General features: G+C 42.3%; 1 protein-coding gene across 1 annotated transcript in view; it reads right to left on the bottom strand.

The window, feature by feature from the left end:
* The window catches only part of PDE6C (phosphodiesterase 6C), a gene marked incomplete at both ends in the record, with an annotated part of 40023 nt that extends 17041 nt beyond the window's left edge, over positions 1-22982 (bottom strand). Inside the window, 14 exons of the mRNA XM_081104339.1 lie at positions 531-640; positions 1493-1600; positions 1821-1967; positions 7000-7068; positions 8322-8465; positions 9025-9174; positions 10517-10564; positions 12133-12199; positions 12302-12366; positions 13325-13399; positions 14701-14841; positions 15670-15759; positions 15866-16018; positions 22503-22982. Of these exons, the coding sequence (XP_080960465.1) occupies positions 531-640; positions 1493-1600; positions 1821-1967; positions 7000-7068; positions 8322-8465; positions 9025-9174; positions 10517-10564; positions 12133-12199; positions 12302-12366; positions 13325-13399; positions 14701-14841; positions 15670-15759; positions 15866-16018; positions 22503-22982 (1847 nt within the window). The remainder of the gene's footprint in view (positions 1-530; positions 641-1492; positions 1601-1820; positions 1968-6999; positions 7069-8321; positions 8466-9024; positions 9175-10516; positions 10565-12132; positions 12200-12301; positions 12367-13324; positions 13400-14700; positions 14842-15669; positions 15760-15865; positions 16019-22502) is intronic.
* Positions 22983-23694: the final 712 nt, after the last annotated feature.

Genomic DNA, 23694 nt, shown 5'->3' with positions numbered 1-23694 from the left:
ATAAAGCTCAATTCCAGTGGGAAAGAGTGATTATCTTTAATTCCTTTGGGTTTAAAAACATCAGTCAAAAAAGGTTACAGAGGAACTAAATATTCACCCAGTCTCAAAGTAACACCTCAGATTATTTATTAATACAAAGGAGAAAATGTACCTTTGCATAAAGAGATCAGCTAGACATTATTCATAAACAGATAATGCGACAAATTAATATCATAGGTCTCTTGGTGCAAGGCACTGAGAAGTACACAATGTCTATGTAGAATTCCTACCCACAACGTTTCCCCTGAATCTAGTAACCTGGAAACAATCAGACAAAGCCAAATAGAGGCATAGTCTGCAAAACAACTGGCCTAGACTCTTCAGAAACATCAACATCCCGAAAGACACGCAAGGTTGAGGAATGACTCCAGATTAAAGGAGATTAAAGATATGACAACTAAACCTGGTATCAGGTGATTTTCATTTCTTCTCCCCTCAGACAACCTCAAACGTCACAAGTACCTGTCGACACTGCACATGTGTTCACTCACTTCATCTGATACAGATTATTGGTGCCTCTGTGGTCAATGTCATGGCAGAAAGCAGCAGCGAGCATGGCAAAAGCTTCGAGGTCTGTATAGTATTTCTTTAGCCTTCCTGTCTAAAAGAATATATGCATATATATATATTTACTTGGATTAATACACCTCTATACATGTGCTGTGAGGCCTGCCTGCAATGAAGGAGATATGCTGTACTTTTAGAGCAAGTTGTTTTTATTTCTTACTGAGTATTGTAGCTAATTCTGGGCAATTACAAAACCCAGAAGGATGGGAAGGGGTTGGAGGGATGGGTGGAAAAAATAAAGGGATGAAGACGTACAAATTGCCAGATACAAACCAGTCACGGGGATGTAAGGTACAGCATAGGGAATGTAGTCAATATTGCAATCACTCTGTGAGGCACGTACATGTCTATATTCGTTTCAGGTGTAATGTGTGCACCTAAAACGAATATAATACTGTATGTTAACTGTAATTAAAACAAAACTTAAAAAACAACCACAACCAAAGGACTTGTATGCATGCATATTAGCATAACCAATGGACACAGACACTGGGGCAGTGGGGGCTTGCCCGGGGTAGGAATGGCTGGCGGGGGGTGGGAGGGTGTCAAGCAGGGAAAAATAAGACATATGTAAAATTTTAGACAATAAATTTAAAAAAATAAAACAAAAAAACCCAACCAGCCAGCAGTTAACTGAAATTTCCTTCGAGGAGGTACGTGATTGTCCTCAATAAGTTTAAGGTTTCTCTTAAGAGTGACAATCCAGCCAGGTGCCCAGGCATCCCCATATTGTCTGGCATCATCTACAGGGGAGTTTGGGGCTTATGGGATTGTGCCTATGAATTCCAGAATTACTGATCTAGACTGATGGACTGTCTCCGGTTCTCGCTCGCCATGCTCAACAGGGAAATGTGCAGGTTTATGATTGACAGCGCTCTGGACCTACCATCAGCAAAGTGAACATGGTCTGCCCCACATTGAATCCGTGCCGCCAGTTGTGGTAAGTGACGGAACGGTACCCTTTTCTCACGGTGTACATCCATCTGGTAAGAACCTGTCACCCACAGAAGATAACACCATTCAGACTTTGGAACAGAATGCGAAAGGTTGGAAGGTCTGTGACAATCTTATCGATTGGTCTTGTTTACAGAGGTTAAGCTGATATATTTACAAAGTTAATAATAATTTAAAATTCAAACTGAAGTTAATCTTTTAAACCATTAGTGAAGTTCAGCAACAGAATCGCCCAGTATTTTACATTAAAGACCATCTACCTCTACGGGTACTTTGAATTTCTCCACCACATTTATTTCAAAAAATAGTCGTAGTCCACACTTAATCAGCCCATGCTCTGTAATGGGAAAGTCACTGAAGTGGAATTCACACAGGCCTACTGCCTTCGGGTCTGGCAAGTCCTCTTCCTGTTGAAATAAGGACAAATTGTGTCAGATTGCATTCACACATCCAACATTGGGTGTGAAACAAATTACAATAAAAAGACACCATGCACAATTTGCTGAGCCTTTACGTGCCTGGCGCTGGGTGATGCAGTTTGCATGTGTTATCCTCACAACAAACCTGCACAATTTCACCCACTTTACAGATGGTGAAACTGAGACTCAGCTATATCAAGAAACTTTCTAAGGGGGTGGGGGGGGGGTGGGGGGCGGAGATACACTTCCAATCATTATTCCAGTGGCTATTTTCTTTCTATGATGCAAAATGAAATGCTGGGTTGCTGCAGCTTCACCCATCTTCGATACTCAGCTTCTCTTTTTTCCTTTTCAAGAAATATTCAGGAAACAGTAAGTGATTGTTTAATTCAGTTCTATCACATTTTCTTTACATGCTCAGTGACACTTTCCCATCCGACTGTGAGCTGCACCAGAGTGGGATCGTGTCCCTTCTGTTCGTGTGGTGTCTCAGACATGCAGGGCCTGTCCCATGGAGGGGTTTGGTAGATGTTTATTGAGTGAATGAATGAGGGCCCTGTAGTATATTGGTACACTTGCAGATATCTTATTCGTAGGACTATGAATGAAGCACAAGAGTATTGACTTGGCTTGGGAAATTTAAAAAAGGGCCTTACCCTTAAAGAACTTAACTTATTGAAATGGTTATAGAATGCAGACCAGGGAAAGGTGAGAGCTTAGAAAACGCACAGAGCTTAGCTTCAGGTGCCTGGGACTGTGGGAGAAATTGATTGCCCAAGGGCAGGAGGAGGGGGGAATTAAAGGAGGAGATATTCTGGAAGGGTATCCAGCTGATTTGGTAGGAGAGGAAGCGCCAGGAGGCAGGAGTTAGAAAAGGCTATTAGGGTCTACCAGATAGATGCAGGGGAGCAATTCAGTTCAGTGGGCATCTACTGAGTTCACTGAGCTTACTACTGTGTTGAGGTCCCTTCTCTCAATAATGGTACACAGATATTTTAGGTAAAAATACGGTTTTTGGCCCTCTAGCCCCTGAGCTGGGCTCGTCCCTCACACCCTTGCCCTTCTCTCTTCTCCCTGGGGCTCCCTCCTCACCAATGCCACTCTCAGACCATCACTTTAGGCAGAGACTTTTTCCTGCAAAGCAATGGCTTGGGCCAGGAGACTAATGTTCAGTTCTGGGTTTGGCTTAGCATGTCTCCCAAATGGATCAGGCCTCAATGTTCTCATTTGTAAAATAGGAAGGATACTAATAATCTTTTTGTCTTTGTTGTTTTAATTAAAAAGTAATTTTGATTAAAAAGCAATTCTATTTGCATGAGTCCAAGAAAATTTGAGGGGATTCAATTCACAACTCATAGTAATACTTTACAAAATTCCTTTCTCCATTTCTCATAGGGCCCTCTGATACCCTTTGTTACTCATTCTCATCACTTTCTTTCTCTCTCCAAATGCTCCCAGATTCCTTGCCCAAAGAGGCTCTTCTTTTTCATGTATTCATCTATTATTCATTCAACGAACATTTGTTGGTTTCTGTTTTCTAGCATTATGGAGAAAGCAATGAATAAAAATGTTGTCATTGCCCCTGAAACATGTTCTCATGAGCAGAACATTAGCACAGCTTATAAAAATCAGAGTAAGAGAGCCCCAGCCAGATGAGTCTGGTTGGTTGGAGTGTCATCCCATACAACAAAAGGTTTCGGGTTCGATTCCCAGTCAGGGCACATATCTAGGTTGCGGGTTGGAAACCTGGTTGGGGCACATACAGAAGGCAACCGATCAATGTTTCTCACATCACTGTTTCTCTCTCTCTCTCTCTCTCTCTCTCTCTCTCTCTCTCTCTCTCTCTCTCCCTTCCTTTTCCTCTAAAAATCAATAAAAATATATCCTCCAGTGAGGATTTAAAACAAATCAGAGCAAGAGAAGAGTTATGGGAGAGAGTTATGGGCAGCGGTAGGGGCGCCCTGTGCCGCTTAGCCTCCTTGCTGGAGGTCGTTGCTCCCGTACAGTTCCCAGAGTGTTACGTAAGATAAAATGTGAAATTCTTTTTTCATGCATTTCAGGGTCAGTGATTCTTAAATGTAAATGTGTATTTTAGCAAGAAACAAAGTAAGTTCTCAGAATTATGATTCCCAGGCGCAGTTAAAGAAGAACCAGTAAAATAACACTTTAATGCAGAAATCACAGGTTTTGAAGAACAACCATTTGTAAGTCTGTGATACAGAGAGGTTGATGAAAATAAAGGCTTTTGATTGGTCTGAGAAGTAGGAAGCCTGGCGCCCAAGGCTGATGTTCTGCTGTTTGCAGGAATCACACAGTTGAGGTGCGTCCTGCCAGGCCTCCTGGGCTGCTCCTCCCCTCTGCTCACTGGGGTGCTGGCCACAGCAGCTCTCTTTGGTTTCCCTCAGATAGCAAGCTATCCTGTGTCTCCAGGCCCTGGTCTGTATGCCCTGCTTCCTCTTCTCATCTCCAGCCATCGCCAAGCCCCCATCATCAATCGCTGCCTAGCCCACAACTGCTTTCTCTTCACACCTCAGGGCCATGGCTGTCGTCTCCTATTCTACCACCTTCTGTGAGTAGAAGCAGGCCCTTGGCTTCTGAGGGCCCTTTGTACTTCCACTCTGTGAACTTGTCCACACAGGGCAATGTCGGTGTCATTGCTTATATTTTGGTCTCCCTATTAAGCAGGAGGCTTCTTGAACCAGATAAGAACCAGACCACACTATCTTCTGCTCTCAGGACCTTACAGAGTTCTTTGTACTACAGTGCATCTCAATGATTACTGAATGAATGGGGAAAAAATTTAAATAAAAGATGAATGGGTGAGGTATTTCTCTGGGGTCTTCTCTCCAGATGGTGTATCTATGGGTTATCTGAAATGTTCTGGAAGCAAGACAAAGGTGGGAGGAGGACTTCCCTCACTTCCTTTGTCTGAGTCAGTGCACAGCTGCCTCAGTCCTCCCCAGCACAGTGACATGCACCTGCTGCTACACCTATAAAATAGACCTGGCCTTCCCTGAACCTAGAATTAAAGTGCACACCTGGAGAAAGAATCGTGGTGAGGACACACACATGAATAATTATGTAGCTAAGAAATTATGCCAAGATAATTTTGAAGAATTCCTCTGAAATACTTGTTTGTTTCTTGAGTTCCTAAGTTTTACACAGCAATGATTTGGACCAAACTTAGAGCAGATTTCCATTAAAATAGGGTGTGTGTTGATAAAGCTACTGGTTCTTTATCCATTTTATTGCTTCTCCAACATAAGGTCCTCCTTCCTCTAAATAGACAACTAGAGAATTTCTAAAGTGTCATGATGTCCATCAGAATTTTATTTTACAAGAAGATGCATGTTGTTGAAGGCAAGCAAGGAGAAGGAAGGATTATCTTCTGGGCCAAGTGTGAGAAGAAAGTGTTTAGAAGTCAAACCAAGAAGAGTGGGATCCTCAGGTGACACAAAATTATGCAGGGTGGGAATGGAGCCCTCAAACAGAGGTCAAAGGCCACTGGCTCTGTGGTGGCAGAGGACAGGAAGACACACCTTATAAAAGATGGCAAGGGTGAAGGTGAGGTTGTCAGTATGTCTCAGTTTAGGAAGCAGAACACTTACATCATGAATTCCAAAAGGACAGAGGAAAACAGGGTGAGGTAGTTAGTTAGGAAATAGATATGATACTATTTCAATTTCATTCAAATTTTTAAAGTTCCAGGCCTAGGGGGCTTGGCTTTCAGTTGGGATCCCAGAAGGGCCTCACTCTAGAAATAAGGCCTCTACCCTCATAGTAAGGGCAAAACTGAAATAAATCATCTATAACAAAATCTAAAATCAACTTTATTTACGTGTCAGAAGAAAATCTAGTGCTGCAGAAAGATAATGCCACCCAGAGGCCCTACAAGTTTTCATTCACAATGTCCAGTTTTCAATGAAAGAGAACTATGAAGCATATTTTAAAATAATCAAATGACTGAAACCCAAGAGCAAAACTAGACAGTAGAATCAGACCTATAGGTGATTCAGGTATTGAGATGGAAATTTTAAAATAAATGTGGTCAATAAATTCAAGAGAATAGAGGGAAAGATACACAAAGTAGATAAAATGATGAAAAGTTTTAACGAAGAGTTGGAATCTTTAAAAAAATTAAATGTGCATTCTAGAACTGAAAAAGATTAACTCTGGAATTAAAAAATTATTGGATGAATCTAACTGTAAATTGTGGAAAACGAGTTTAGGTATGTTTAATAGGATGCAACAAAATACAGGATGAATTAATTGGAAAAGGAATTAATTTCAACCAGAAATAATAGAGATGGTCTAATGACAATGAAAAAAGAACTGAGCCCTGACTGGTTTGGCTCAGTGGATAGAGCGTTGGCCTGTGGACTGAAAGGTCCCGGGTTCCATTCCAGTCAAGGGCATGTACCTGGGTTGCGGGCACATCCCCAGTAGGAGATGTGCAGGAGGCGGCTGGTCGATGTTTCTCTCTCATCGATGTTTCTAACTCTCTATCCCTCTCCCTTCCTCTCTGTAAAAAAATCAATAAAATATATATATAAAAATTAAATCAATGTTTATCTACAAAAAAAAGAAAAAGAAAAAAGAACTGAGTTCCTCCAGGCTCCAAAAGAGAAGCTAGCGATGGCGATAATAATTGTGCCTGATATATTGTTCTTAGAAGGTTCATATGTTCTGTGATCCCATCATGTCTTCTGGGGTGGCCATGGTGAGATCCAAAACTATTAAAATAAATCAGACCAGGACATCTCTAGAATATGTGCCTCAAGTTCCTTATGCCATAGTCTAGTTTAGCTGTGATTCTAAATTATCTGTGTGGATCGGACTGTAGAGGACAAAGGAAAGGAAATCAGGTAGCTAGAAGATGACTCTTTAGAAGAAATATCATTTCTTTTTAGCTTTGAAAGTTGTCAGGGAAGAAAAAACTCAACATTTATTTGAAAAATGAGAAAGCATGTCCTAATATATTTTATTAAAAAGGCATTAAAGATAGAAGTAAAACACTTACCAAAATTTTGACAAGTTGTTTTTCTTCACAGTCTTCAATTACATCTATACTTAACTTCTCTTTAAATTTCTAAAATGTAGAAGCAATTGAGATGTGAAATTCCTATAAAGGATATTTCTATTTGATTCCTCTGCTCTCAAAATCAGTTAAAATATATTTTAAATATGCTGTAATGAGTTTCATGACAAAGATACATTCTGGATACAAAAAAAAAAATCTAATGCATCTGATTATGAAGAATTTTCTCCAAGAAATAATCTAATTGATTTCTCTATTCCCCCAAAAGGTAACATAAGCTGTCTGAGTGAGGAAAGAGAGAGAGAGAGAGGTTTTTTTTTGTATGTAGGTAAGAAAGAAAAATAAGTGGCTTACATTTTTTGTTATTTTGTTTGTTTATTCCTTTTTTAGTTTATAGCAATTTCCCTTTATTCTCCCCAGACCTTCTCATCTTCAACATCTCAAATTCTCAAGTCAAACTCTCTGAACTCTCAAATTATCCAGCAAAACCAACCAATCAAACAACAAAAAGACACACAACTAAAAACAACCCATCAAAACTATACCTATACACACACTCTAAAAGCTGGATAAATAAAAGGAACAGAGGAATAAAAATAGTGTGATATATTTCTTCATTTGGTGGTAATTAGAACACTCCTAGCAAATATCTACTTTCTCTCCGACCATCCATGATGTTGATCTTGGTCATGTTTGGCCAGTGAGAATTTAAGTGAATGTTATGAGTAAAGACTTGAAATGTGCTTGCACAGTGGGCTTGCTCTGTTGCTCTGTGTCATGTTCATGAGAAGAACACCTATTATGGAGCACCTGATCAAGAAAAATGAGGGTAATACATAGAACAAACCAAATGCACAGCTTGGAGCCAAGCCCAACTAAGATCAATTGAAGCCTGGTCAACCCACAAATGCTGAGTGAGAATTAGATGTTTATTGTTGGAAAGCACTGAGATGTTATGGTTGTTATGCTGCATTACATGGCAATAGCTGACTGGTATATTTCTCTTCCTGGAATATTTTTTTTTCCTGCTAACACACTTGAATCCAGGTATCACTACTTGAGCTCCTACAGGCCCAGACACTATTTTTAACAAAGTGCTATTCCAACCAAGCAGCCTGAAAGTCCAGTCAGGGTCCACGTACACTGGGCCACCAGGTCCCCCCTTAGTCCCTCCTTCTTTACCTCCCCTCCTTAGCTCAGGACTAAACCTATTCTCATTAGTCAGACCTCTGGGTAATTAGGTGAATTCCAGAAGCTCTGGTTAGATACCACCTAATATCCATAGGACCGAATTCCCCACTTACCAAAATAGACTCGATTTCATCAGGAGTGGCTTTGGTCTGGTTCATGAGCATTTCCTGAGCTATCTCCTTTCTGTTTTCTAGCTTATTCATTTTCTCATATGTATCAGTATTTAAAAGAGACCATCCAAGAAATTGTGTGAGAGTCTGAAATATATAAAATATGATTCAATTCTCTAAAATGAAAGGAAAATTGATTTGAAGGCAGCAAACCACATGCTTCCCTATCAATCTCCCTTTTAATCTAAGAACAAAACATATTAACAATGCCCCAGACAATAAAGTTGACTAAGCCCTGATTTCCAAAGTGCACTGTGCATCCTGAATACTTTACTAGAGGAGAGAAATTACAAAAATCCAGTAGAATAAGAATGACCTGAAAATCAGAGAGAGGGCTGGGGATGAGAACAAGAATAAGAGGGAATAGAAGTCGGGGTGGGGAGAAAGGATACAGAAACCTTCTTTCCCAGTTTCCTAGTATTGTAAAGAATTTTGATTAAGCCAAAGATCATTCTTTAGTAAAAAAAAATGTTGCAGTTTACAGAAATCAGGAAAGAGAAATGACACAATGACATATTGGCTACAACCTTGTGTGACTCATGTTTAATTGCCCTTCAAAAATATCATTCCAAAATAACAAATAATTATGCATCCTCTATTATTTCATGAATTTCATTTACCTCAATTATTTTATAATTGCACTTGCCTCAGTAATGTGTTCATCATATTCATCAAAAGGTTTTCCATCTTTCCTGTTGTAAAATGTAGCTACTCCCACAATGTCTTCTTTCTTGTTGACAATAGGCAGGGACAAGACATTTTTAATGACCCAGCCAGTGTCATCTACAGGTCCTTTCTAAAAACAATAAAGGCACTCAGATTATTTTTTTTAATTTTTAATTTTGAAATAATTATAGATTTACAGAATGTAGCAAAAGAAATGTACAGAGAGGTCCCAGGTACCATTGACCCAGTAGTTTTCTCAATGGACTATCTTGTAAACCAGGAAATAGACCTAATCTGTGAAGCTTATTCAAATTTCACCATATTTATGTTTATTTATTTGTGTGTGCACATGTGTGTATGGCTTTATGCAAATTCATCACATGAGTAGATTTGTGTAACCTGCACTAGAATAGAGATACAAAACTAACCCAGCACCATAATAGCTACCACCCCATCACTCCCCACTGGGGTTATTTTTAATTTAAAGAAAAATAATCTTTGGGTGTTAGATGCACAATTCCTATGTTGTGTCAGAACATGTCTAGGATTATATGGCCATAAAAGTATTCTGGTACATTCAATTAAGTGTACTAGAACCAAGTGTCTGTCCTCCTGTCTTTGTCTCCCCAGCCTTAGGGATGAGAAGCACTTATCTCTGTGTTCCCTGTTTCACTTTGTCTGCCCTCCAACACCTGTTTAGTTAATTCTTTATATTAAATTATTTCTGTTGAAATACTTAGTGTGGTTTCTGTTTTCCTGACTGATCTATCAAGGTAATCTGTTGTACTGTGATGTAGTTCTATCTGGTAAACATCTGTCAAGCCCCTATGCTGTATCAGAACCTATTTGCTGGATACAAAAATGAATATATCACAGGCCCTAACCTCAAGATGACCACAATCTAGTGGGGGATGCAGACATAGATATTTAGGAATGTTTTTCAAAGTGTGGCCCCAGGGCCGTATGAATGTGTTTGTTTATTTATTATTTTTAGCTTGTTTCATAACCTCTGGGCATGCATCTTGAGTAAATTATTGGGTACTTCTGATGCCCTCCCAAGTCTGAGAATCATGGAACCATGATGTGGCACCTACACAGTAGGCAGCAAAGCAAAGGTAGTCAATCACTCAACATCACATTATTCATTCTTCAGCCTCGTGTTAGCTTGGTTGGTCATCCTTTGAGGCCCCAGGTAAGCCTCGCCTCTCGCATAAAGCCTTCTCTAACTTTTTTCACTCATATGGAAATTTTCTTTTTCAGAATTCCAAAAGCAGTTATAGTCTGGATCATTAATTTAGCATTTAAAGATATTTTCCAAATGCTTCAGAATTGTTGGTGTGTTTTTTTGTCTCTGAGTCTAGAGCCGACTCTGGAGAGGAGAGAAATGGTGTGGGGGCGGGGGGGGGGGGAGGTAGTGCTGCTCCCCTCTTCCTCAGCACTGAGAGGTGCGGCCTGGAAGAGGGCAAGGTTACCTGAAATGTGAAGTATTCATCTGCGGGGGCATTCAGCATATTACATATCTGTAAAGCAAGAGGAGACAGAAGTCCTGAAACATCATGTGCCGAAGCCATTAAACCCACAATGCAGAATAAGAAAGAACACACCAGGTGTGAGTATTTCTTCCATAGGTCTTGATAGCTCACAAGCAAATTATTGGCACTGGACCTTGGCTAGGCCAAATTTGCTAACAACACATTGAAGTTAGCTTCTCTTCTGCTAATTAAGTCACTGGGTGACATTTACTAGTAGCACCATCTCTGCACCTTCCTACTCTCCCAGCCTCTAAGGATTCTTCCAAATTCAAAGCAACTAGATGAATGAACACTGCAAAAAATACAAGGACAACACTAAAGAAAAAACAGATATGCAAACAAATTCTGCACATATATTTCAGGAACTTGGATCTGAAGGGGGAGGAAAGAAAAATGCCAACATAAAGAAATGTTGAAAGCATCGAACATTATTGCAGGGAGGAATTTTGATGTCAAAAGAAAGACACAGATGGTGGAGAAGCCCAACTCGGGAGAAAGAAGTCAGTTGTGAAGCAGGGAGAGTGTTTTTGAGGCCAAGTGGGAAAGCTATGGTGGTACCATCCTCTGGCCTTGAGACCTCTGGGACCTACCAGAGATCTTTTGCTTGTTGTCTTCCTGCACCTGACCTCTCACAGCCAGAACTAGCCTACTGTCCACCGGGCCCACCCAACAGACCAGGGCAACAATCTTCACTTCCTTTACCAACTCACTACATCTTGCATTGCAATCAGTGGCAAAATTCTCTCTTTATGTATTTTTCTCTTTTGTCAGTAATCTTCCATGCTTCTAAAGTCTTGACCAAGGGAACTGTACTTGAGATAAAATTAAACCCAGCAGGAATTATGGTCATGTTCTTCCAAAGGACTCTGAAATTTGTGTGGCTACAGTTTAAAAAGCTGGGGTCCACTACGTGTAATACATAGGTGATGCTCTTATTTACAGTATTACATGGTATTTACTTCATGGAGACAGCAAGGAAAACATGTTTTTCTAGTCTTTGGATCAGAATATAATGTGTTTTATTCTAAACAAAATGATTCTATCATAGGAACACTGTAAAATCTGTACCTGATCAGTTTTCCTATTTAACTGGAAAGCTAAGAGCAAATGTGCAGCCTAATTTTATTAATGTGGAGGGCATTGAGCAACAAATCATCATTATCTTTAGTTCTGGCTCTAATTTACATCCTGCCCTTGATTTTCTTTTCCTTTTGCGTTTTCACCTATTTTTATTTTGTGTTATATTGCTTTATTTGGTTGTTGAAACTTAAATCCTTTTTGTGACAAGGTAAATATGAATAAACATATATGGAAATGAAAAAATAAAGGCTGGGGAATGGATCAATTTTTCTCCTGCTGACAAAATATTTTCTTGTAGAGTTTGGGAGTCTCTAGTTAACCTACATTCAACTGCCAAGGTTGCTCTCACCAATGTCCTGTGCCAAAGGAAGTGGTCCCTCACCTTTCTCTGATATATTCTGGCTTTCACATTTGTTTGCAACTCTTAGCTAATAAGAGTTACATTCAATATTATTTAATTTTGTTCAATAACTTACAAATCCATTTTCAGCGACATATGTTGGTAATCCACTAACGAGAGTCCAGTGGTCTGCAGGAGGTGTCCTTGAGGAAGATTAGAAGAAAGAAAATCACTGCTACACTGAGAAGTGCACTGTGTACAAAAATAAATGGCAACTCCTACAGCTGCTTTATAGTAATACTCACGGAATCACTTTGATCTCTTCCTTCCCATGCAAAATGTAGTCAATGATTTTATAAAAGATGATTTCCTAAGAGGAAAGAGAGAGATTATGAGAAAAATCTTATTTCCCAATAAGCGCTTTTCACTGATGAACTTATATGAATAGTCCCTTATTTCCCAACCACGTTTCTTGGCATAATATAAATTAGAAAACTGCTGGTGTCCTGATGACAATCTTGTAATAAAACTAGAAACATCATTGGCCATTTATCTACATGAGCAATCCTATTTAATTAAATTTACAAAGTTGAATTCACCTGAACAATTTTTAGAGGAAATTTGTTTTTCCTTCAATCCCTTTCTATTGTCCAGAAAGATCTGACTGATAACTTCATTAGAACAAATCCTGTCATTTCTCAACCTCAGTCAATGTTTTCCCTTCCAGCTGGGCAGTGAGCACTCACTCCCCCCGGCCCTGGCTCATCTGGACAAGTGCCTTGGAAACAGGATTCGGTGGCTATGTTGAGAACTAGCTCACTAGTTCTTTGGACAGAGAAGAACCTGAGGCCTGGACACGTTGTGTCCCATCACCTTGCCTTTCCTGTGTGCTGGGGATACAGAGGCAAGCCACAATTCCTGCCCTTTGAAGCTTGCAGTTGAAGGTGGGGAATAAATCTAACCCAATCCTTCCCTAGAGATTCAATGTCAGAGGAAGGACCTGGTAACAGTGTGTTTCAAAAGCTGTGCAAGTAGCTCTGACGTGCCCCTCCCTGTTGAGAACCATTGGTCCCAAGCCTTGGATTTACAGAAAAGGAGAAGTTAAACAATGAGTTAAGGCCCGGCCACCCCACTGGCTTGGGGCAGAGCTGGGACTGGAACCTCAAACCCTTGTGTAGTACTCTTTCTACTACTCCAAGGTCCCGCAGAAAGTTACAGGACTAGAACCCAGGCCTTCTGGGGCTCATGCTCCTTCCTCTATGCGTGGCTGCCTCTGGTTTTAGCAGCTTGCACCATGTATGGATATCACCAAGGCAACTGGCACTTACTCTGCCATCTGGTGTCTTTGGACCTTTATAAGGCTCGACTTCTCCAAGCTTTACTGGCCATTCATCGTAGAATTCCTGGAGACAGTTATATTTAAACGTTATTAAACTGTTCCATGACCTACTATATCTTATATGAATTTCATGTTTGCATATTTTATGTTAATTTATAATTCTGGAATTTTAGCACTGAAAAACATCTGTAATTCCCAGCAATACTGCTTATAGGAACATGTGTGAACAAGTCACTTAACCTTTTTCATCAACAAATGGGGATAATAATAGAATTCATACTACAGAGTCATTGTGAGGATTAAGTGAGTAATACATACAAAGCACCTACTCTGATACCTAGTTAAAAGAACTCAATAAAGAGCAACTCTTTTATAGAATATTAAATCTAGCGGTTTCTCACAAAGCTAAATATAGTCTTATCATGTGATCCAGCAATAACCCTCCTTGGTATTTACCCAAAGGAATGGAAAATGTATGTCTACAAAAAGATCTGTATTTTATTTATAATAGCCAACATTTGGAAGCAACCAAGATGTCCTTCAGTAGGTGAATGAATAAACTGTGGTGCATCCAGACAATGGAATATTATTCAGCATTAAAAAAAAAAAAAGAGCTATCGAGCCCTGAAAAGACATGGAGGAAACTTATGTTTATTACTAAGGAAAATAACCCAATCTGGAAAAGCTACATACTGTATAATTCCAACTATATGGCATTATGGGAAAGGCAAAACTATAGAGGCAGTAAAAAAAAAAAAAAAAAATCAGAGGTTGCCAGAGACTTGGGGTAGGGAGAGGGAGAGATAAATAGGAGGAGCACAGGATTTTTAGGTACACTAGTCTGTATGATACTGTAATGACAGATATATGACATTACGCATTTGTCCAAACCCATAGACTGTACAACACAAAGAGTGAATCTGAATGTAAACTGTGGACTTTAGTTAATAATAACTTACCAAATTGATTCATCAATGATAACAAACGCACCACATGAATGCAAGATGTTACAATAGGAGAGACAGATAATATGGGAACTAGCTGAACTTTCTGCTCTTTTTTTCTATAAACCTAAAATTTCTCTTAAAAAAGAAAGTCTTTTAATTAATATTTATTTTTTATAAAAGACTCATTGAAGACACAGACAACTAGAAAATAGAAAGGCCAAGATTCAAGCCCAGATCTTTTTTGCTCCAAAATGCTCACTTTTTACCTCTGTACCTTACTTTCTTGGTTCTGGTTCTTGTGAGCTATCATGACTGATTATTCACATAGCATATCCATTTTTAAATGAACCACATTTTGTGTGATATGTGTTTGACAGGTGATTTTAAGCAAGACAAAAATGTGTGGAGCAGAGAGGACCTTCTCCTTGGTCATGTCCAGCAGTCCAATGGAGTACCGTTCACAGTTCAGGTATGTTCGAACTGTGTAGAGCACTTTGTGAAACTGTCGCTCAACGTCTGTGAGCTCTTCAAATACTTTATTGGCTGACCACATAAGGATCTGAAAGTAGATATTAAAAATAAAACAGTTAGGACAACATACACTATGAAAATATAGAGCTTTAGCCATGAGCTGCATCAAATAAAATGAATCCATATCACTAGACAATGCAATTCCATTTTTGAACATGTCCACGTCCGACAAAATACTGATTCTCTGTGTGGGAGAATGAGCAGCCCTTTGCAAGGCTGTGGGCTCATGGAACAGGATGAGCTATGATTGGTCCCTATATCCGAGTGTTTTGGCTTCGAAGGGCAGGTCATCTAAAATTGGATGCAGAGACAGTCCCCAGGCAGAGTGCAGTATTGGTGGCCCACTGGCTCCTGTTGACCCTCATCAGTACCCTTCAGTCTGAGGGCCGACACTCTATCCTCTGAGCCAAACCAGCTAGGGCCCAATGTTGTTCTTTATTTTGCTGGCTCAAGGAGGAAACAGACTTCAGAGGAATGATTTGCTCCTGAAATTCATAGCTTTATGTACCAGGCCCTACGAAGAGCTTTATGTAAACTAATTTACCTAATGGCCATTTAAGAATCACAGTAACCATGTGGGGTAGGTACTATAATTATCATTGCCATCTCATAGATGAAGAAATCATGGCTACCTTGGATGAAGCCTGAAAAAAGGAACCCAGTGCACACACAGATGAATGGCAGGCAGGTGGGAATGGAAAGCCAGGGCAGACCTTGAGAAGACATCTGGGGCTGAAGTTTGGGGATCTGCTCCACGTGGGCTAAACCACCACAGGGGAGAGGTGGGGTCTGGGCTTGTTGCCTCCAGGCCCCTTTGTCAGAATAAGTCAGCATGATAGTGTCACCTCCCCTTTACCTGGCTTCTTCGAGATTCAACACTGTACAAGTAGTGGGTATGATGAAGCTTTAGGATGATGGAAACAAAGGTGAGGTATTTGGAAAAGACCTACAGACAGCAGAGAAAAAAGCAAATTAGGTGTGACATCTTTCTCTTGGATCTATAACAAATACATTTCCTAAGCCTCCAACTGGATGCCCAGGCTTAGCATTACCTCTTCATCCTGCTTGGAGAATTCAGATGCATTTACTTTGTTAACTGCCATAACCACAGCCAGAACCTCCTTGCCCATCACGATCGGGGTTGCCAGCAGGTTCCGAGTGACATACCCGGTTTGTTTGTCCATGAAGTCAGAAAAATGGCTGTTCTGAAAAAACGCACACACATTTGCCAAGCAGCACAGAACCATGGAGTGTGGATCTAGAAATGGCAGCAGGTCCTTCCGTCTATTCCAAATTCTATCGACAGATAACCGGGGCCCCAGTGCAGTGGTCCTGAGCAAACACCCCCCATCCTGTGATTGCATTGAACGAAATTGCCTGTGTCAGAGGGAGCGTTTTCCAGCTGAGCTGTGGCCTATCCAGGTTAGGCTGAGGTTGGGCCAGGAGAAAAGAGGTGATGCCACGGCCAAGTGGGTAGAAGATGCTAAGAGGAAGGGAGGGAAAGACTAACGGTTACAGTGAACAGAAAGCGTGTGGCGGGAAGAAAAGCACAGCTGGGGTTACAGGTGTGTTTCACAGAGCTCACAAAAGTAAAATGTGCAGTTGAAACCAGAGAACCAGTACATCATCACCTAAAGAAAACTTAGTATCCCCCAAACTTCTAAGCTTGCCTGCCAGGAAATCAGTGTTAACTGCTTGGTGTGTCTCCTTCTATGCCTTGCTCTACGCTTTGACAAAGACTTTTCTGGTTGTTGTTTTGTGTGTGTTTTTTTAATCCTCACCCAAGGAGTGAGGATATTTTCCCCATTGATTTTTAGTGAGAGTGGAATGGGGAGAGAGAGAGAGAGAAACATCGATGTGAGAGAGAGACATTGATTGGTTGCCTCCCACACACACCCTGACTGGGGGCAGGGATGGAATCTGCAACCCAGAAACTTGCCCTTGACCTTGAATCGAACCTGTGACCCTCTGGTGTGCAGGCCAACACTCTAACTAAGGAGCCAGTGCTCTTCTGTGTGTGTGTGTGTGTGTATGTGTGTGTTTTAAATAAAAAATTCCTTACTCATTTCATACAATACTTTCATCACATAACAATGTAATGGACGTCCCTCCAAACCAGTGAACCAGTGCATACAGATGCAAATTTACCTCCTAAATTCTTGCACATTACTCGACAGTGTGGAAGCTCCATGATCCACTCAACCAGCCTCTACTGATTCATTCTGTTTGTAGTTTTCTCCACTGCAAGCAATGCTGCACTGATCATTCTTGCTTTTATGTTTACGTGATGGGTTTCCCAAAGTGGGAATCACTCTTGGGTCACCAGGTGTAAGCAGTTTTTATTTACACAGATTACTTTTACAAAAGGTTGGAATTCTTACTTTCACTGAGGGTCACGTGTGAGAGGACCACCCTCTTATCAGCACCAGATCCTTATCAGTTGCTATTGTTCTACCAGGCTAATGTCTTTCATTCATATACTTTATTTTCCTCTCTCTTTAGCAGAGAGGAAGTAGATCTTCCCAGATACAAGCCTCATGTGGTAGATGCAAGAGATGATTCTAATACACTCACCATGGAAAGAGCAGAGAGGTGAGTTTGGAAAGGTGCGTAAACAAAAGGGCTTGAGAAGAAGGTGAAGGATGGTGGTTGTCTTATTGGCTGTAAGTCAGAGGAATATGACTCTGCATAGGAATAGACTCAGCCTTCCCTGGTCCTGACTAGCTTCTCTTTGGACCTGAGGCTTCTTTGATTAGAACTGAACTTACAGCCTAGCTCTGAGAATCCTTGGCCAAAATAAACGTGGTGTTCTCTCACAAGTTGTATTATTTCCATTTCCTAATGTTGATGGTGCTTCTAAGAGCAGCACAAACCTTGGAGGCTGGACTCTGATCAGTTTCTCAAAGTAAAAAGGTGAGAGTCCACTGGTGTAACTTCGGGACTGGAATTTCCACCAGGGAACATGGGCTGCTTGGTCAACAGTGCTCATGCTCAGTTCAGAGCAGGAGTCCCCGCCTGTGCCTCAGAATCCCCTGCAGGTAAACGCAGATTTGCAGACCTCACAGCAGACCCATCAACTCTAATCTCCTAAAGTGGGGTCTGTCTTCCCCAGCAATCTGTACTTTTAGTGGGTGAATCACTCCTGTGGAGAATCCCTAGAAATGGGATCCTTCACAAAGAAAGTGTGAGGTGTCTGACACATAGTGGGCATTCAAAATAAACCAGGAAGAGAAACCTGAAACTTTTTGGGTCTCCCTGGATGAAAAATAGCTATCTTTTACAATTACCATTTTGCTTTTAGTTCTAGTTTTTCTAACTAGTTCTAATCAGTAAAGAAATTAAATGCTCTTCACTGATGGAAGACCACGCCTCCTTCTGAGGGCCAACACTGCCCCATGCCAGCAAGAGCCACATTTCTTTCCTAACTACTTTATCTGGTACTTCTCTGCTCCAGTAGCATCTTCACTCTCAGGCTCGTTCTCTTATTGCACTGCTTGCCCAGGCCAGCTTATGTTCCGATTTCCTCCGAACTGTTACCTATTACAGAGCATGATCACCTTCACTTACACAGCAATCCGGGGCCCTAGAGGGATAATCAGAATGCCAGAAACATGCACCACGGAGTCCAGTCAGCATCTCCTGGTGGACACTCCACTCTGCAACTTCAATGCTTGATGCTAGTTCGCTCTAGATTCTACACACAAGGAAATGCTCTCAAGTTCAATTGACTGTTTTGAGAAAATGGCTTATACGTTTGAAAATAGAATGCTTGCTTATTATTGTATCTGAAAGTCCTGGATGAAATCACCCATCCAAACACAGGAAAGGAGAAATGGGGCTTTCTCCTTTTTAATTTTCACCAGCTCAAACCATCCTTATTGACGTTTGTTTGGGTAATTTCTGTATTTCTCCAAATCACAAACTCCCCTTGATGCTCCTTCTTCAAAGCAGCCACTAAAAGCATTGGAGAGAACATTGTGTAGAACAGTAGCCCACCTGGATCATAGCATTATTAAATTCTGATTAAATACCATTATCCCTCGAGATTAGGAGTCAGAAAGAGAAAAGAAGGAAGAGAGAGGAGGGAGGAAAGGAGCTATAGCGCTATGTTAATCATTGAAAACGTAGGGCTTCTCCATGGCTTTCTTTTAACCACAGTCAGAACAAGAATCACCTATCCATAGAATTAATCAGCAGCTTTCCCAGTAGAAAAATAAATTATTAACTTGAAAGAATATCTCTGTTTCCTGTTATTCAAAGTTTTCCTGCCTTTAACCTATTTTAAAAACAGGCAATAACCCTTGACCCAGTTTTGTCCACCCACACGCAGCCCCCAAACCCCTTTGGCATAAATGTGATACTGTCAAAGCGATTATTTATCCACCTACCAGAACCAGGCACTTACATGCATAGCTCATGGACACAACCAATAGTACGGTGAAGGCCTGGGGTGGAGTGGGAACCAGGTGGGTGGAGGGCATTGGGGTTAAATGGGGAACTTCTGTAATACTCTCAACAATAAAGATAAAAAATTTAAAAAACGATCAGGCACTTCATGTCCGTTTAATCTGTATATTTGGTTACCTCCATTTCTCAGGTGCAGAAACAATCCATCACACCATTCCTCATCTCAGACCTCGATGTGCACCCAGGTCTGTCTGATATCAAAGCTGTCACCCTCCAGTGGTCGGCAAACTGCAGCTCGGGAGCCACATGCGGCTCTTTGGCCCCTTGAGTGTGGCTCTTCCACAAAATACCAACTTCTGCGCATGGGCCACGAAGTTTCAATTGCACTGTATGTGCGTGCCCGCATGTGGTATTTTGTGGAAGGGCCACACTCAAGGGGCCAAAGAGCCGCATGTGGCTCACGAGCTGCAGTTTGCCAACCACTGCCCTACACCATGCGGCTTCCCTGTTACAACCTTTGTGGACCGCCAGTTTTGAGAGCACCACCTGGGGCCGAGGGCCAGTTCTGCCTTTGTCTGGGTGTGAGAAGACCTTCCCTCACCTGTGCACACACTGCTGGCCGAAAGAAGTTGTGTGTGGTCAGCGGTGTAGTAAAAGATGGCGGCCCCTGGAGGCCTGGGTTATGGTCCCGGGCCTACCACATCCTGCCTCATTGACCTTGTGAAGAGTCTCATATAGACAAGATGGAAAAATAGATATGCCTTTCCCACAGGGTCTTTGCCAGAATCAAGTGAGATTGAGAATGAGAAAATCTTTATAACATGCCAAGTGCAAGGAAAAGGTGAAGAATTAATAGAAATTTCATTTAAAACATCAGTTTCTGTCACCTTTCTCTTTGCAGATTTTGCCACAGTGACGGAAAGGTGATGAACTTGCAGAGCATGGACTGCTGGCTACCAGGGGTCGGGGACTAGGTGAAAAAAATGAAGGATTACAAGTACAGATTGATAGTTACAGATCAGTCATGGGTGCCAGGTGGGTGCTGGAAACATTGGGGGAATTGCTCTGTAAAGTATATAATTGTCTAACCACTCTGCTGTACACCTGAAACTAATACAGAATAATAGTGAATGTCAACTGTAATTAAAAAATTAAAATTAAAAAAATAATAATTAAAGAACACATTAGAAAAAAATGGCAGAGACATGGGGTTTGGTGAGGGTGAGGCCTCGATTCTCTTCCAGCCCTTTTCATTCTCTGACTAGACCATGAGCTCTGGGAGAGATACAGCTCCCGTGACCCTAACTTCCCATCTGCCCCAGGAAAGAGTTGGACTAAGGACTCCAGGAGCCCTTTCCGCCTCCTATCCCACAGTTGACTTGAAATTCACTTCCTCCTCTCACATCTGCACACCCAGAGAGGAATGGTTTTCAACATTGGCCGTATAGTGGAATCATCTGAGGATATTACTGCCTGTATGCCAACCCCTCAGAGTCTATGTAATTGATCTACCGAGAGTCTCAGACACCAGTATTTTTAAACTCCCAATTTGATTTAATGTGCATCGAAAGCTGAAAAGCACCACTCTTGGGAAAAAAATAAAAATGGAGGTGAAATGAGGCCTTTGTCTCTCTTCTGAGCTCCGGAAGGTGTCTGTCTTCAACACACTCACCTCTGTCTCACCTGTAACAGCCAGAGGTCCTCAGGAAAAGGGAGGACAGAGAGACATGGCACGCCCACCCACATCACCTGCCCTGTCCACGCAGGGAGCTCACCACAGACAGCAACAGACCAAGGCCAACTGACCTTTTCAGCAGCTCCATTCTACCTTTTTCCCCTCAACAAGGAGAACTGGGCTCATTAGTAAAGGATGACAGCAGAAGTCATCTTATCCATCTCTCCTTAGAAAGAAAAAAAATCTTGCTTGTCACTTTCTTAAGTTTGATGTCCTAGTAATTTGGGAGATGGGCTCAGCTGGAGACTGGCCAAAAGCACATTTCCATGAGAAAAACTCAGGTGTGTGGGGACAGCCTTCTAAATCGTGTCCCCGGAACTTTGCCATAGGACACAGCTCGGTTTAGTCACTCAGAGCAGCTGCAGTAGGCCTCTTGAAGCAGCCTCAGTTCCCTGGAGGGAGGGGTGGGGAAGGACTGAGGACTAATGTGTCCAGCTTGCAGCAACCCTTGCACCTGAGAGCAGTCCTGTGGTTGTTTGCTGAGTGTTGCTAATATTTGACAACTCATGACTTCTGGATCGGTGGGCCCCTCTTCTCCTCCCCGTAATCAGCTTTGGGAGGCAGGAGGGAGATTATCCTCCTGCCTGCAGCTGCCCCCTTCACAGGCCTCCACGCAGAAAGCCTTTCGGAGGTGGCTCCCTGTGGACTCCCTGACAGCATAATCCTCCTCTCCCCTTTCGTTAATAGCAAATCAAAATAATGGGACACGTGTAGAAAAAGTTTCTCCGACTCCAGGCTGTTGCCTATGGCTCTTGCAGAGTGGAGGGATTATGGGTGACTTGCATTTCCTCCTTTTTATTTGTATTTTAGAATCTTCCTAAAAGAAACCAACATTGCAATGGTAAGGAGTAGTTAAATGTTATGTTTTAAAAGGAGATAACCGTTTGTGCAATATTGGTCTCAGGGGGGGCCAAACGTCCCATTTACCAGATTGGAATTCATTCTTGATAGATCTGCATTATCGGGGGCAGGGGGGTGCGGGGGGGGGGGGTGGCCAATGACTCTTAACCATCACCAACATTCACATTTTTAATGATCTAAACCTGAACTTTCCGATGGTATTATTTTTTCTTTCTGTACATTTGGTCTACAGGTGAAAGAATCCATCTGGGAGCCAATCCACCCCAAAGACGTGAGTGTTGTGGGTAAGAGGCATGGGGAGCGGCATCTGACTGTTGGCTGAGCTCCCCAGGGGCAGCCTGTGTGGTGTTGTTAGAAGGATGTGCCCAGAGCATGGAGGTGTAAGCAAAGGTGTGAACTGTACCTGGCCCAGGTAAGTTACCTGACAAAATGCCAAATTTACACTATGAAATTATTTATTCTTTATCTGAAATTCAGATTAAACTAGGCCTCTGGCATTTTTTACTTGCTAAATCTGGCAGCCCTGGAGCTGGGTACTCCTCTGCTGCCCCCACTCCCCAGGTTAGAGCCAAACCCATGGCACAAGGATGCCCCCACCCCCACCCCCACCTCAGCTCTCTTTCCCATTGTCCCTCCAGGACCCTGCCAAGTCCTCATCTCCGCCCCACTGCCCTCAGGCCACCTACCTTTGTTACATCTGGGACGTTAAGGGCTTTCTTTGAGTGAGCAGCCCAACCCACTACCCCGATGTCCAATGGAAACACCACTTCTCTGTCAGGGACCACCAGGTTGTCCTCAAACTTGGATGTGGGGGTGACGTCCAGCAGCCTGGAGGCCACCTCGGGCGAGCCGTTGCGGGCCCGGCACAGGAACAGGCTGCAGCGGTCCGCCCGCAGCAGCCGCGCCAGCCTCTGCAGGACCAAGTGCGCCGCAGGTTCGGCGCTGCCCGCTTCCTCCTGCATGGCCTGGAACAGCTCCAAGCACAGGGCTGCCTCCTCCTCTGTGGACAGCCCTGGGGAGCACCCGCCGGCCGGGCCCTGCACCTCGCTGTGCTCGGAGGCTTCTCCCAGCGCCCCTGTCCGCAGCTTCCTGTGGAAGTACTCCTCGGCAAACCCAGGGTGGTCCTCCAGGTAGCTCTCCACAGCCTCTTGGCTGACCTCGCCCATGGCAAGGCTGGCTTTCCTGCTGCTGTTCAGGAAGGAAGACCCTCAGAGCACCACCTGGGGCCGAGGGCCAAGAAGGAACTACATCCTGATCAAGGCTCCTGCGTAGATCCTAAGTGGCACCTCACCGAACCCCAAAGGCCAAGCATAATGGTTGCTTAGCAGAGCTTTCCAACTGCCTGTAACTCTGGGGGTGTGACAGAAGGTCCTGGCTTAGAGTGGGATTCAGGAAGCACAGGATTACAGAGTTCTTCAGGACACAAATCCCTAAGCATCATTAGTGTGTAAGTCCTCGGAGAATCTTCAGAGCATCTTAGATCAGCCAGGCAAGCGGCACGCTGAAGTGACCATTTCGGAAATACAGCTGCGCATGCTGATTCTGCATTTAGTGGAATCGTCATGCAGCTCGGAAGCATCATCAACATATCCGTGAACATATCCATTAGCATAAATTGACAACTTGAATCATTCTTTCAAGACAGCGATATGAAGTGAGAACAACCTTGGTTGTGTCTGTTTATATAGCAACTTTAATGAACACTGGGGGAGGTGGAAGGGTTTAACATCAACCCAAGATAAAATGGAATATTAATTTTTCCTCTTCCTAAAAATTCTTTGATTATCCAGGTTGCATGGCCTACTTTTTTCTCTAAAACCCTCACCTCTCAGTTGCCCTCACTTGAGAAAGCTGGATCTAGGAAGTGTTTTAAAGGAA

The sequence above is a fragment of the Myotis nattereri genome (assembly GCF_964212035.1).
Source record: "Myotis nattereri genome assembly, chromosome: 13".
Lineage (NCBI taxonomy): Eukaryota > Metazoa > Chordata > Mammalia > Chiroptera > Vespertilionidae > Myotis > Myotis nattereri.
This window is presented reverse-complemented; position numbering and strand designations above follow the sequence as displayed.